This window comes from Alligator sinensis, unplaced genomic scaffold, assembly GCF_000455745.1.
Source record: "Alligator sinensis unplaced genomic scaffold, ASM45574v1 scaffold783_1, whole genome shotgun sequence".
NCBI classification, from domain to species: Eukaryota; Metazoa; Chordata; order Crocodylia; family Alligatoridae; genus Alligator; species Alligator sinensis.
In genome coordinates this window covers 1,924,865-1,941,158 of record NW_005842197.1, presented here as the reverse complement: position 1 = coordinate 1,941,158, position 16,294 = coordinate 1,924,865, and the positions used below count along the sequence as shown (strand labels likewise).

General features: G+C 49.1%; 1 protein-coding gene across 1 annotated transcript in view; it reads left to right on the top strand.

The window, feature by feature from the left end:
* The window catches only part of DNAI1 (dynein axonemal intermediate chain 1), a 210,982-nt gene that overhangs the window by 84,110 nt on the left and 110,578 nt on the right, over positions 1 to 16,294 (top strand). Inside the window, exon 13 of the mRNA XM_006026569.2 lies at positions 123 to 370. Coding sequence (XP_006026631.2) covers positions 123 to 370 — 248 coding nt within the window. The remainder of the gene's footprint in view (positions 1 to 122; positions 371 to 16,294) is intronic.

The window sequence follows — 16,294 nt, the reverse complement described above, 5'->3', positions numbered from 1 at the left end:
CAGGAAGCTCCCTTTTGAGACCATGTTAACAACTGCTGCTGTACTGTATCCTTCAACGCTTGAGGTGCTTGGAGGTAGGGAGGTCTCTGCTCACGTTGTGATGTGCTGCTTCTCTTGTTTAGATGACTTCATGAAGCAGAGCCGGGGCATGCTCCTGCTGTACAGCATGAAGAACCCCTCCTTCCCCGAATACACCTTCAGCAGTGAGAGTGGCATCATGTGCCTTGATATCCATAACGACTACCCCTACCTTCTGGCGGTGGGTTTCTATGACGGCAACGTGGCCATCTACAACCTGAAGAAGCCACACTCCCAGCCCAGCTACAAGAGTTCTGCCAAGGCAGGGAAGCACACAGACCCCGTCTGGCAGGTGGGTGCACTTTCGGGGAGTCCTGCTTTTCCTTTCATCTAGGATGATGCTCAACTGGACTGAGTTCAGACCCCACAGCAACGGGAGTGGGATGGATGAACAGGTACATCCGTCTCTGTGCATCTGTCAGCAGCATTAATTACTGCCTGGTAACTTTAGGCCTAATAAATACTTTTGCAATATATGGAAGCCCGTAGGGACTGGCTGCAATAACGAGCTACAACAGAAACTAAGCAGGTCAGCAGAATGTGGTTCAAACGCTTATTTTTCTCTCACTTCCATTAAGATGAATGTCTTCTTCCCTGGGGAGGAGCCAGTTTCCTCTGTATGTTCTTGCATGTGAGGCTATTTATCTTCCAAAGGTAAAGCAAAGGACTAGATTTTGACAGGCAGCAGGAAATGGATGAGATGCAAAGAGCACCTAATCCACACCAAAGGGTACTTGTACACCAACCTCCTCCCCACACCTGATGACAGTGCCTCATGTAGCTGGGAACAAAAACGTGCTACACTGGGATAGATCAGAAAGGTTTTTGGCAGCCCAGGGGTAGGAATAGGCAGGCCATGTGTGTACATCCATGGGCAATGCTAACGTTGCAAAGAGCGTGCACAGTTGGCGATGTTTTAACTGGGCTGACTCTGGTGTTAGCTCCTGCTGGCCATCAGGCTGTGTCTACACAGCAGTTGAAGGGGTGTTGGCAGCCCAGGGAGATGTACTTGTGCCACTTGAATGTGGTTAGTTTGGGTAACAACAGAGTGGAGGTGCGGGAGCACAGACCTTACAGCAGGGGCTACGCAGACATGCTGAGGACTGTGGATATGGACTGGGGTTACTGGCTTGCTCTGAATCCCTGGTGCTGAATCTGCCTTGCTACTGCTACCTGAACTAGGTAGTGTAAAGCTAGCCATGCTGCAGACACCTCATTACATGTAGTGTAGACATACCTTGGAGGTCTGGTGTGTGCCAGATAAAACCAAACCCCAACTAAATGCCTCCATGTTATTACAGCTACCTCTGAACAGAGTCCCAGAAGGTGACCAGGGCCATGGGGCTCTAGTTGCAGGAGGTTGCCAGAGAGCCTGGGGTCGCATGCAGCCTGAATGGCACTTGTCAGCTGCTGACACGTGGATGATGGAAACAGAATATTGCAGTTAACTCCCCAAGCAGAAACTTTAGAAGTTTACACTCCCTTCTTACCCGGCAGCACTTTTTCCCAGAGTAAATGTCCTTAGTTACCTGGTCACAGGTTTAGCTGGGCCAGTCCCCATCACGTTTTCTCTCTCCCCAATGCCCAGTAAACACACATATATATTTTCCCCTGGCCCCAGAGACAGATGGGAAGAACTTTCCTGGTAACCACTGCTCTCCTGCTGTTTCTGAGACTGCCTGGCCTCAGCACCAGCTAAATGACTGAAGTCCTGCTCCTTTCAGACTCACGGGCTGCATCTACATAAGACACTGACTGTGCTGTTGTTACCAAGCAGTCATTTAGTACTTACATACACAAATACTAAATCACCGTGCAGTAACTGGTTTTAATGCACAGTCGCATCCCCGAACGGCTTTTTGGTGGTGCTGACGGCTCATTACTGTAGCAATGAGCTACTGCTCAGTCAGCGTCTCGTGTAGACGCGGCCACTGATCAGGATTCTGGTGCAGTTGGCACGGTGACTTCTCCATCTACGGACCCTCCTGTGGGAGCACCTGGCTGCCCCTCCAGCCACACGGTAGCATGTTCCAGCTGTTTGCAGTGGCTGCAATACCTCAGTCAGTCTGGTGTCCAGCTACTATGGACGATCATAGCAAACACTTGGAAGTGAATTGGAGAGCACAGCACATGGGTGCATTGTTGTGGGCCTCTTACACCCAGGCAGGTATGTAAACTCCATGTAAGGCCCAGAAAATCCATGACTAGCACCTGTTTGGTCACAGAGGAGGGCTCGCGCGTCTTTTGGCCGAATAGGTTAGTGGTCAGGGCACTTGTCCAAGGAGCAGGAGGTCTGGGTTCTAGGCTCCCCAAGTGGAATTTCTGCTTGCATCTCCCACTTCACAGCAGCGTGCCTTCACCTGTAGGCTAGGCATTGCCAAGAATGCCCTCTTCTTCTGTTGGTGCTTGCCTCCCAGGCAGCCAGGAGGGAAAGCTATGCGGGACCAGGACTCCACATGTCTCAGTGAGATGGGCACAGCTTTAGCAAGGTGGGTGCTCTGGGTACTGCCTCCTACACCTGCCACCAGCACATTTCTGCATCTGATAGGAGCTGGGTGGCCCACAGCGGAGCATTAGGGCAGGGAACAGAACTTATAGCCCTTTCCCTTCTAGGGCAGTGCCCATCTCACTGAGCCAGGAGCCCTCTGCTTCACTTTCTTCCTGGCCCAGGAGGCTGCTCTTGTGCTTCACCCATGGCCAGCAGCTGGGATACTTTGCTAGAGGGGGAAATAGAAATCCAAACATATCTGTCTCTGGGGGCCTAAACTTGGGTCTCCTGCTCCTTGGAGAGGTGCCCTAACCACTAGGTTTTGGGGATAATAGGTGGGAGGGGGGCTGACCTCTCCCTCCTCTATTTTGTGGCCACCACAGAATCACTTGCCTTCCCCAAGGGCAGGAGGATCTAGACTCTGCTCAGTGGGCCCAAATGCTAGTCACATGTCTAGATTAGCTGCCAAAGTGCAACTTAACCATCTCATGGGAGAGCAGGGGGCCAAGCAGCCCTCAGCATAGCAGCTGGCAGGAGTGTAGCCCACTGGTGGCAAAGACACTGGCAGCTCCAGGGAGGCAGATGCAAACAGGAAAGGCCAAGCAAACACCTTTTGGACATCAGTAGATGAGAAAGCCACTTTTCGTTTTGAAGGTGGCATTGACCTGCAGCTCTGGCTTCCTAGATTGTGTTTCCAAAGGCTGCAGGGTCCTAACACTGAGTCCCGCTTGGCGGTAGAGTATTTTATTTCTGGAGTTTATAACAGTATTTCTGGAGTTTATAACAAGGTTATAAACTCCAGAAGGAGTTTATAACCTTGTTAGCAAAACAAGTGCATCACCAGGCTGTTGCAAAGCAATCAAAAGAACACACTGTGTTCCCACTGGAGAAGCTCTGAGCCACACACATCCATCAGCAACCACCAAAAGTTTGAAAGATGGCTTTCTCCTCATTAGGTGGGGAGAAATAGGAACATTACAGGCAGTGTTTTATGGCTGAGACACTTGCAACTTAATCCTTGTTCAGCACTAACAGGTTCTAAAATCTGAGACCTCATTTCTCGAAGATAATTTAAGGAGGCTTTGTTCCTCTAACAAGCTCTCTGCAAGAGTGGGTGCTGCTCCTCTGTTTGGGTCAAGCCATGCCATCCGCACTGAGCTCATACTCCTGGCAGGGACTGCAGGGCTTGGCCTGTGACTTTTGCACTGGAATAATCTAGAATTTTGCCAAAAAATGAAGGAAATGTGCTTTTTTCCAAGCCTTTATTTTCTGAGCTGACTGGCTTTTTCTTTTTGAAACAATGCCTGCATTTTAACAATAGAGGGGGAAAGTGGGAAGCGAATGTCTTCAGACTAGAATAGAAAACCTGGCAGTTCTCTCTGTTTTTACCACTTAATCTGTAGTGAATTAGTATTGCCTTAGCGAGCTCAAGCATTTTATTAAAGCAAAGCCAGTGCTAACATAACCGCTATAAAATGCAAAAGGCCTCCCTATAGATTTTTTTGCCTAAAATACCAGGTCCCTGGTTTGCAAGATGTACAGTCGCAGCCTCCCACATCATTGAGAAATACCTTCCATGCATCGAGCTGTACTGTGGTATAAATAATGAAGAAATGCTGGATCATGTTAACACGGCGTTTGAATTACATGTTCAAAGTCACGCAATGTCAGTAACATATTAAACAACTAATTTAAGGTCACGACTGGGAAGAGACAACAGTCACCTGTATGCAGTACAGCTAAGGTACTGTAGCTGTTGCACCCTAAGCTTTTATGGGAATATGGGGCTGGGAGAGTCCTCCTGGGCCATTCCCCACTGTAATGGGTCTCCGTTTCATATAATCCCTTTCATCACTGAATGCGCGCCAACGTGAGACTTGCTGGGCTTTTTGGAAACCTGTTTCCAGAGCCTTCCTGCTTTGATGCTTAGAAAACTTCTTTCAGTTCCCAGCATGACTGTAGTTATGGCCACTTTAACTTTCCAGGCCCGCTGAGTTGATCTTTGCAGGGCTCAGGGGAAACCCAATTTAATCACTATAACGATCCCGTCAACAAAAGGTCAAGACCTGTGTCTGTATCCAGCTCAGGGCAGTGTCAGAGGGCATCTCATTTTTTGAGCAGTCTTTGGTATGTGTATCTGTGTAACACCGCTTACTCAGACCAGTAGCTAAATGCCAAAGTTTGGCCCACAATGTGAATTTATGGCTGTGGATGGGTGAAATACTGACACTGAGATAGCATGTGTTATACTGGTGTAGAAATGCAGCAGACAGATGACAGAAAACTGTTCACCAGGATATCTTTGCACAATCCTATGGAGAATTATCCATGAAAAAGCATGGTTAAAACTTTACCGGCATAAAATACACCAGTTTTGGTGTCATGTGTCTGCTTCCGGTACAGTGCATCTGTTTGCTAAATACAAGCAGGCTATTAGCTAGCTGCCTATTAGCTGCTCCATCACTATCTAATGATGAGGTGCTGTAACAGCTCCTGCCCCCCCGGGACAGCCGCATGTCTGGATACTCCTGATCCCCTTGTACAAAATCCATGTACGTTACAACAGCGGCTTCAGCTGGCTCTGCTCAACATCTGTGCAAATGCAAATCTGAGCAGCCTCTGTGGGGAAGACGTCACATTGCCAAGGGGACAATCCTTGGCAAGGACTCTGTCTCCTTGGCCTGCTTCAGACTTTCGCCATTTTTTTTCTGAGCCTGCTTGTTTTGAAGATGCCAGAAGTATTTATAGCAGGGGAATGTTTTTTTGGTCGCTTTCCCATCATTTGGCTTTGGGCACAAGAATATTTTCAGCTTAAAACGTTGGCAGGTTCAGAGATCTGAGCATACCAAAGAAGGGGTTGATAAGTGAAGCTGTTTGCATTTCCAAAGTGTGCTTCTGTTGGCGCTCTTAAGAAAGGATCTTCTTCCCCAGCAGATCCACTCTAGGATGTGTCGCAAGTCACATGTTGCCATCAAAAAGCAGGGTGTTATTATTCAGTGCGAAGCCAGTGCTGCTGTGGGGAGCCGGACCCCACAGCACTGCTGTTTGGAGCTTTTTTCTCCTTCATTTCTCCTTCACTCAGTTGCACTGACAGTACATTTGAGTTGGGCCAGGTTTACTGGTAGTGATGCCAGGTAGACAGGAAACAACTGGACTTTTGGACCCCGCACGCAGAGCTGCCAGGTAGAAAAACCACTATTACTTCTTGTTAATTTATTCTCTCTGCTCTGGTGTCACGGGGACACTATGAACCTGGGACCCCAGGATACCATTTCAGGGTGCAGATGTGCACTTCAATGGGTATAACCCCTGCCTGCTGCGTTAAAATACCTCACCAAGCACCTTTCCACTGGAACTTGATATTAATGCATAGGAGGGAAGGAATGAGGCAAAGCTCCTAATAGCATGAAATCTGCCACAGGGAAGTGTAGGCAGAGCATCAGGAAAGTGTCTTATCTCTGCGAGGCAGCAGGCTGTGTAAGCCTCCCAGTAGACTTTGTGGAAGCTCCGTCTCCTGAAACTCTGGAATCCAGACTGAGTAAAACACACCTGAGATTATGAATGGGCGCTCTGGTGAGCCAGTGCAGCCTGAGAGGCCTTTTCCACTTGTAATTTCTGTGCTGTGACTTGGTTCTCCAATGATTCGGTAATGAATGACAGTGCCTCACCGAGCCAGATCCAGACCATTTAACAAGGTGTTCGTTCGTTCTTTCTTTGATTTATATGCTGCCCCCCGCAACAAAAGTTCTGGTCAGCTTACAAGAAGAAGGCAGAATAATTTACCAAGCGCGAGAGCAAGAGAACAAAACAACTTAAAGGGAACTGGGATATCCATGTAAAACAGAGACCCCTTCAACAATATCTCGTCCTGGCTTTGTTTGCTAAACACCTGCTCATATGGGAAAGTCTTATCCTGCTTCTGAAAGATGTCTGGGCATGGGCTCGGGGGGCCTCAAGAGCCAGGGAAGCCCAGAACGGAGGAGCCACTGCAGAGGACAACTTTGCATGCATTTTTGCCAAGTGCACTTGGTGTATCCGTGGTACTTGCAGGAGGTTGCTGCTGGCTGAGCTTTGGGATCATGATGGGCAGGTAAGAGAACAAGGAGCAATAGGCTCAAGTTGCAGCAAGGAAAGTTGAGGTTAGATATTAGGGAAAACTTTCTCACTAGGAGGATGGTGAAGCACTGGACCAGGCTCCCCAGATTGGTGATGCGATCTCCATCCTTGGAGGTTTTGAAGAGCCGGGTAGACAAAGCCTTGGCTGGGATGATGCAGTTGGGGCTGGTCCTGCTTTGAGCAGAGGATTGGACTAGATGTGACCTCCTGAGGTCCCTTCCAAACCTCATTTTCTATGATTCGATAAGGGAGAAGGCAGCCCCTTAGGAACGTAGGGCCTAGGTCATTTAGGGCCTCATAGGTCAAAAGGAGCACCTTGAATTACGCCTGGAAAGCTATTCCCCATCGTTTTGCTGATGCTGGTGAATGAGTTTGGTTACAAACTGAGTCAGCCTTGCCCTTCACCCCCTGATCTGCCCCACCTCACTGCATGCACAATAAAACCTTCCCAGTAGAGCTGATTGTATCAAGTGCACTTAGGAGAAGAATAGACATTTCATCAATAATCGGCTGCCATGCCAGCTGGCAGTTACCCTTCTGATGACTGGCAATTTCCTTCCAGCACAGTCACCCACAGCCAGACAAATGGCCTCTGCGGCTCACGTCCCTTTACGAGATTGTATCTGCCGCAGCAGCCTTTTGCTCCTTGGATTTCAGGCTCGGTATGGGAACAGAAAGGTAAAGAAATAAAGGACCAAGACAGACAGCGGTTAGCAAAGCCGTATCACTACCAGCTTTCGGAGGACAGCTCTGCGGTCTCCCTGCTCATCAGTGCAGAGCGGAGAGTGTCTGCTTCCCATGTGTCGTTCATCACTACTGGGTGCTTGGCAGATATATCGAGCCCGGGTCGAAGCCAGTGTTGGGAGCTGTTCTCAGAGAACAAACAGAAATTTGGGGAGTGCATGAGGGGCCTTAGGTCAGTACAGGAGGCTATAATGATAGGAACTGAAGGGCTGGCTTTCAAGCTGGAGAGTACAAGTGGGGAGAATAAGAGCAGAAATCAGAGCCAGTAACAAGCCATAAAGACCCTACCGAAGGAGAGAGTCGTCATGAAGGGATCTGGCAACATAAGCAAAGCAGCCCATGTGGGGTCCATCCAGTGTCTGCACAGGGAGGCCCCCAGCTCCCAAGCACTTTTTGCCTTCTGTGCATCTCCGGGCAGCTCTTCCCTTCCCCATCAGATGAAAGGAGGGGGAAGACAAGCTGGGGTTAACCCCTCGTGTAGTGGGAACTAGGTGGATCCCCTGTATGCTTGCCCAGGAGCTTTTGCTTAATTCACATCCTCCGATACGGGCACAGAATGAGAGGCGCCTGAAGGAGCCTGGCCTTGCTCCGGCAGCCTGGGTTCAGTTCCCAGCTCCGTCACGGGCTCCTGTGACATGGGAGCCACGTGCAGCTGCAGTGCTCAGAGCAGCGGACACCGCCGCCAGGGGAAGGTGGCTGGGACGTCAGCTATTCCATCCCGGGTCTCGTACCACGCTCGTCGCTGTAGGATCTCAACAGCTTGCAGCCGCGTATTAAGCCGCTCCGCTAGCATCTGTCATGTTTGTTCTCTCATTCTCTGCTGATGGGGAGAAGTGTGTGCGCTGGAGCGTTGTTTTGGAAGGGGGTTTAACAGAGATATGCAATCGCTTATTTATGTTAGAAAAGGCAGGGAAAATAAGGACAGCTTGCACAGAGAGCAGGAGATGGGAAAGTGTCTCCTGGCTGTTGGTTACTGGAGAGTTCATTCTGCGGTCTCACGCCAGCCCCTCTGCAAACTCTGTCCCCTGCTCGGTCAAGCCTTAGCAGTATTGTGCAAGAGTTAAGTGGTCGACTGTTTTTATCCTGGAGATTCAGCTTTTCTTTTAGCTCTTCTGAGCCCAGAGCATTGATTGCCTTGACGATGAAGACCAAGACCTTGAACTGGATTTGCTATCTCATGGAAAGTCAGTGTAGACAGCAGAGGACAGGTGAGCAAGAGCCCGTGGCGCTGAGGGGCTGTCCTGCAGCCCTCTGCACTGGAGGCTTCATGCTCAAGCGTATTGAATGCTGTCATCCAGCCAGCAGGGATTGGAGACATGTATCCCTGAGGCCAGGGCATCACCTGGTAGGACCAGGTGGGTTTCATAAGCACATGGAGATGGTGGAGGGCATTCAGCAATAAAAGGCCGGATCTCTGCCTGCAATCTTTACAGAGGTTTTATAAAATGTTTTTGTTTGGTACTTAACTTCTCTTGCAGCGCTTCTTGGAAACATTTCCTGCTAAGCTTAGAGAAGAAAAGTGCTTGAACTTTCCTCCTAAGGATTTTTAATATTAAAGAACAAGATCTCTGATCTTTTAGCTGAGTTGTCGCATTTTTATCAAGGCAGCCTCAAATGGAAACTCCTGGAGTTTTAGTTTCTGTGGCTGGTACAATTGCCTATTTTAAAACTGCGCCTTGGGTACCGATTCTGTCGGGTCTAAAACTCTCTTGCCAAGCTCTGAAACGCTCCCTGGTGCCTCATGTAACATTCGTCTGAAAAAAGAATTTTGCTTTGATGAAGTTTTTTCCTCCGTATTGTCATGCAATGCTGATTTTTTTGGCTGCCTTTTGTCCCGGCTGCTGCTAGTTAATTAGATGTTGGTCTTGTGCGGTATTATCCTCCTCTCCTCCCCGTCCTTTTACTGGAGATCTAAAGCATCTTATTGTAGTTTTTTAGGCTGGTTTCTCTTTACTGATATCTGTATTCAAGATGTTCACATTTTCCCTTCACTTATTAGTTGTAGTCATCTTAGTTCACGTAGAAAACTCGGCACTCCGATTTTCAAAGCCTGTTAAGGCATGCGGGTGCTGGAAAAACCTTGGCCTGACAGTTTAAGGTTGCGGGGAAGCTGCAGCTCTTTCATTTGATGCACAGGTGTTTTGAATCGTGCTCTGTTGCTTTGTACTAGCTGCCTACTACACGGCATGTCAGACCTTTGCTGGAAAAAAAGGATTCAAATGTTATAACGGCACCTACGTAAAACTCGGGTAGTCAGATTCCCGAAGCGTGTGTAGAATACGCCGTCTCCTGACTCATCCTGGCAGTCAGACCAAAAGGGTCCTGACTGCACCAGCGCAGGCTGCATCTCTGAGGGACAGGAGAGGAGAGGCCGACGGGGAGGGCTGCCATAAGAAACCAAGAACATCACAATACCCGTGCTGGCTCGGCCCACAGGCCTGTCTCCGGCAACAGCAAGTCGTGGATGCTCCAGAACAACGGGGCACCAACCTTTTTGGCAGGCCACAGACTATCCTTGCACCCTCCCTGTGTGCCGCTCGGCTGTCCTGCCCCTCTCTGATCTGCTGCTCTGCCTTACGCTCCCTGGCCTTGTGCTCCCTGGCACTTTGCTTTCTGCTTCCTGCCCTGTTGGGTCTGCACCACCTGTCCCTTCCACGGTCTGCTGTGTGCCCATTTGACCGAGTGGAGAGGTAGGTTGGCCACCCCCCTCTCGAAGAAGAGTGTAAAAAACGTGGTAACCAGACCCATCTGCTCTCCTCAGCAGTAGGTTGTACCTCTGCCTGTTGTGGTTAGCAGCCCCTGGCTGACCCATCTTCCATAAACCCATCTAACCTAGTACAGAAGCCATTCATGCTACTGGCCAGAGTAGTTCCTTTTGCTTGCTTGAATCCTGCTGCCTGCTCGTCTTCTACTATGAGACATAGCAAATAAGGGTACCCTGCAACCTTTTCTACACCACTCAGGACTTTGTAGACCTCTCTCATATCTCCCAGCCATTTCCGTCTCTCCTTGTATGAAAGCCTTTCCATCCCCCTGCTCCTCTTTGTTGCCCTTGTCTGGACCTTTTCTAGTTCTACTCTATCTACCTCTTCTTGGGTGTGGTGACAAGAGCTGCGCGCTGCGCTGAAGTGGGAGGCACAGCGGGGATTTTTATATTGGCTTAACGTTTTCTGTCTGGTTTCCAGTTCCTTTGAGGGCTTCCTAATCATTTCTTTGCCTTTTTGTCACTACTGAACACCGAGCCATTGTTCTCTCTCCATTGTGGCTCCAGCCCGCAACACCTATTTCAGAGCCCGTTGCTGTGCATGCACAGAGTTGGATCCAGCTTTCAGAGGAGAGTTGGATAATACACAACATTATTTTTCCCCATATGCATTGCTTTGCACTTACCAATGTTATCAACTCACCAATGTCAAGTGCAAGCTCTGGCAGGAGTTTTGTCTGTGACGGGAAGCTAACAGACACCACCTTAGGGCTGGATGCAGCTCAGGATACGATGCCTCCACCCAGTACTCTATCGTATCTACATAAAATAGAAGCCAGAACTGCCAAACCTAGTGAAACCCGCAGGGCCAGCTCTCCAACGGATGTAGACCGTGGCACAGTCCGTTGATGGCTGTGAAGTAACACAGATTTCTGTCCACAGAGGATGTGGCCTGTTCTCACAGAACTGCCCCCACCACCTCTTTCCTCCCCCAGGACAGCACTTGCCATGTGAGAGTCCTGGGCGGTGCTGAGCAGCTGCAGTTCAGGGTGGTGTGGGAGGAGCCCAGGACCGGACAGGTCTAGGACCCAATTCTCCCAGTCCCTGCTGCAATATGCAGGACTCGGCTATGGTGGGACCTTTCTGTTAGATGCTGCCTCTGATTGTGGTGACACTGGACAGCTCCAGGATTCGACACCAGTTCTCTTACCTCCCTGCAGCTGCTACACACAGGACAGGATGCTTTGGGTGTCTATACATGCGCTCCAAGGCAGAGTGGAGTTCGTCAAACTTTAGTTCAAGCGCCCCCACTGCCATTTGGAAATGTGGGGATGCTGAATAGACAAGATGTGGAGGCTGCTGGAGCACGTGAATTAACACGCTCCAATAGACCCGATTAATTATCATGCATTGGAGCAGATGTCCAGCATGTATATAGGTGCCGTTCATGTTTAATCTAAACTGGAAGTCCTGTTCATTGAGCACAGTCAGAATTAAAACCGAGACATGAATTGCAACAGGTTAAAAATTTGCTGGCCTCTAGCACGTGGCATGGCAACATCATATTGCATCTGGGATGGCACAGGGGGCTCAACCACTGGAAAGGGCAAATAAGGGAGACTTTTTTGGGTGTCCTCGCTCCTGGGATGCTAATAAGCCAGCCTGGCATGATAGGAAGTGCTGTGCACTAGAATGGGATAAGCCAACTGATACCTAGGGAAGTGCTTTGTGCTCCCAAACCATAGTACTCAAATCCCATGGCACATGGGGCCAGCTTATGCTCAGTCTATTTATAGTGTCGCTGCTGCCTCTGTCAGCTAAATCTGTCTCATGAGCTGGAGTGATGTGCAGGCCTTCTGCCCCTGGCCCTGGGGCGGATGTTGCTGTCTGAGGACCATCTCCATACTCTCTGCTCAGGTCATTGCTGTGTCCCTTGTGTCAGTCCCACCATCACCAGACATGGCCTGCAGCGTATCTTTGCATTAGAGAAAATGCATTTTCATTCCTTCCCTTTTCCTTCCCAAGTCTCCGTGCTGTAGGTGACTCTGCAGGGATCGGTACCATGTCCTTCTCCCCTTATTGCTGGTCTCACACTTTGCTATCTGGTAGTACACCAGCAAGGAAGGTCAGACCTGTGGGTCTCAGGAAGAGACGAGGATGAAGAATGCCTCTGGGCTGCCGAAGACAGGGACGCAGTCTTTGAAGGAAAGTTCTTCTCCAGCTAAATGCAAAAATTGTACATATCCTTCATGGAGTCCTCAAAATAACCTGGAGCGCTCGATCCCGTGTCCTCTTCTATGCCCCCACCTTGGCAGGGGCTGAGATAGCAGCATGATGCTGTGCCTCCTCTCCTGCTGTTTGGCAGAGTTTGCAAGGACTGCAGAGGAGAAAAGCTTTTAGCAAAACCTTCAGGCTGCTTGCTACCACTGATAGCAGAGGAGACATTTGACATTTTCTGGATGGGGTCCTATGTCACTCCATGCACCCAAATGGCACTTGCCCAGCGGCATAGGGACTGTTGTTGGTGCCTCTTCACAGTCTGTGATCCTGGTCCCCACACAGTCTCCTCTCCAGGCCTCCTCTTGAACCAGGGTAGCATAGAGGCGAAGTTATATGGAACCAGGGGGAAGAAACTAAGCTACCTCCTGAGATGACTACTGCCTGGGCTCTAGCCTTGACCCCTGCTCCCAAGGGGACAGAAACTTCCCCACTGTTCCCCATCCATGAACAGTATATGCAAGGTGCAGTGGCTCAGCTTTCAGAGGAGAGTTGGATAATGCCAAGCCTCTGGCCTGAGCACTGTGCTGGGAAGTGGGAGAGACGTAGGTTCAAACTCCTCTGGGAGAAAGGGGAGCACAGAACCCAGGTTTCCTGCTTCCCAGTAGGCTAAAACATGGGGGAGCCCTCCTTTGGCATCTGACATGCATTCGTCCTATGCCCGGTAGCTATGTAGATGCTTGCGTGTCCAAGCTGCACAAGGAACAGGATTGCTAAATGTGTAAGTGCCAAAAACAGCCCTTACGTAGCTGGATAGGACCCAGTTGGGCACATCAAGGGAAACAGGAGTCTGCTGCACGTCCTCACTGCTTCTCTGGACTAAGAGCTGGCCTACACCAGCTGAGCTACCTTTTATGTTATCCAGCCTCCACTGAAGCTAAAGGGGCTTCCTTCTTTTTAGGCTTAAAGCTGGCTAGAGCATTTGCGCAGCAAAACAGAGCAGTTCAAAGGTACGTGCTCGAGTTAGATCCTGCAGTTCGCTTAGGTACCACCTGCACCCGGAGAGCGGGGCTTCTCTGTATTGAACGCGGAGTGCCGTTCAGTTCTGCTCCCACCACTACATCTGTTTGCCCTCTCTCCAAGGTGAAATGCACTCTCTTACATCTCCATCTCTCATCCGTTCTGGCTCTAGGGTTTGGTATGTTTATTGAGAGCAAGGCTGTGGACACAATGAGCGTCAGTCAGCGAGAGTAAGAAGACATCTGAGCAAGCTCCTAACCTGAGATAGCATAGAGACAGCCACCTCTGAGCCAAGCTGGCCACATTAAACATGCCTGAAAGATAAGGAAAGCACAAGCTGACGGGAGAGCAGTGGCATCTCTGGCTATCCCTTCATTCCTCTGGAGAAGACAAATGAGTAAATCCTGCAGCCTAAACCTCTCCCTCCCTAAAGCAAACATGGTATAAAAGGACTATCGGCCCATTTCTGGGAACACATTCATCACAGACATTATCCAGTTAATGGTTTCTAACAAGGGACCATGCTTATTTTATAAGTGTACCAAGCAGATCCATTTTTTCATGGCTCATAATTCTGCACTAAACTGTCAACATATTTTTTCTATAAATGACAGCAACACGTCTGAGTACTCAGCTGTGCCTTATCCGTTCTCTCATCTGCAGATTAATGTCATTGCTGAAACATTTGCATTTAAAAGCAAATCCAGATTTCCACCACAAGAACATTCCCCAATGCATTTATTTGGGAAGGTTTCTTTATAAATCGAAGTAATTTTTCTTTATGCCACTCCATCAGTCTCCAGTCCCAGGCATAAGACCGGCTTTTTGGTACAAAGAAATGCAATCTATTACAGTGAATGAAGCAGCGACAATGTGGTTACACTTGATATGAAGCGACTCCTGAAAGGTGAAGCTGCATTTTAAATCAGACAGAACATTAATTTCTGAACCTGAGAAACTGTTACAGGCTCGGAGGGGGTCGGAAGCAGCCTCGAGAGACTGTCTAGTGGCAGTCCGACCCCCTGCCCAGCACCAGGACTCAATCCACCTTGACTAACCCAACAGCTGTTGGATTGACCCCCTCTTCAAACCCTCCGGCAAGGGAGATTTCACGACTCCCTTAGCCTCTTCCAGTATTTCCACACCCTCGCGGTGAGAAAGTTTTCTAATATCCAGCCTAGATCTTCTTTGCTATAATTGAAAGCTGATTTTTCTTGTCTTTCCCTCAGTGGAAGGATAATAATTGATTTCTGTCCTCTTTTGTTTGCATACTGAAAGGTTATCATCATGTTATTCCTCAGCCGTCTCTCTTCAAGGCTAATCAACGCCAAAGCCTTTCCTCAGAGGTCGAGCTTATCTCCCTGAGAGACTCTTCCCACCAGTTCCCTGAGCCTGTTTAACATTGCTTTTCTCAAGTCCGTTATCCTTATTCTGCTGCCCTGATACCATTTTTTTCTTCTCTTTAGAAGAGTGAACTCCCTCATTTCATGATGATTTTTTCCCAGATTTCCATCCACCTCTAGATTCTCCATCAATTCTTCCCGGTAAGTGAGAATCACTTTTGGAATAGCTGAACGCCAGGTAGCCTCCTTCTCCATCTGAAACAAAACATCGTCCCCAACACATTTGAAGAACTTGATGGACCGTTTTTGTCCTGCATATTGCTTTTTTAACAGGTAGCTAGGTAGCTAAAAGTCCCTCGTTACCATCAGTTCCTTTCTTTGGGTACTTTGATAGTTGTTTCAAAGAAAAGCCTCACCCACCTCCTTCTCCTGGTCCCTACTAGATCCTTCCCATGACATCGCTCCTCCTCTTGTCCTCATTGACCACCCGGAGGCATTCGATGAGCTCTGTCTCTCCTGAATTGTATAGCAAGCACATATACACTCAGCACACGGCACATCTCCTCCCTCCTGACCTGCCTGTTCTTCCCGAGCTGGCTGTACCCTTCCCTGCTGGGATTCCAGCCCCGAGATTTGTTCCACCTGGTATCTGGGATGCCAGTTCTGTCAGCTCTCTGCCTGGGCCCTGAGCCCTCTGCCTCCTTCTGGTTATTCCCCATGCACCTGGCATTTCTGTGCAGCCATTTCAAATGTTTGCCAGCTTGACATATTATGCTCACCTCGCCTCTTATTCCCATACTGCAGCTCCCCATTCTGTCCCTTGATTCCAGCCCGAAGATGAAGTGCTCAGGTATTTTGCTCCCTCTGTGGCCTGCTCACCAGCAGCCTGCAAACAGAGACGGTGTGTGAACAGACTTAGTTCACATAAAATAAAAATGGGGGAAAGGATTTACTGTGCATCAGCTGTCCCACAATAATTACCCATGCACACAGACTTATGCTGTGATAGGTGAAAGCTAAGCTGCAGTAGCTTAGCCCTAAATCAAAGTGTGAAGTAGGTGGTCTCATCCTGTGTTCACCGTTAGCCGAAGCCCAGCATGGAAGGGGTTTCATTTAGAGGGCTGTCACTCCAGGGCAGGAAATAACTAGCAGAAGAGTTACTTGGCCTATAAGGACACTGCTGGTCTTGTGCTTGGTGGGTGCTGAGTGAGTGAGCTCTCTGCTAATTGATTTCAGGAGAGCTGCCTTGATCTTCAAGCATTTTGCTCCAGGTGTATGACCTTGAACTAGCGCCTAGTCTTTGAGTGATTGCTGGCTGATAGAAGCAGGCAGAGCTGACTTAGCATAACTACGTTACAAAAGCCAACTAAGCAGCAGGCAAGGCACATCCGGCAGTGGGATTGCCATGGGGATTTGGAGCTTTACCTTCAGAGGAACTGCACTATCTCTTCCACAAAGATAAAGACTCAGTGGTTATTGTGACTGCCGTGTTTTCTTCCTCGTCTGAAGACAGAAGAATTCATCAGCATGAAGCACGAGCTGGTGGCTGTGATGAGCAAAAGCGTGTGGTCTTGAGAAATACCT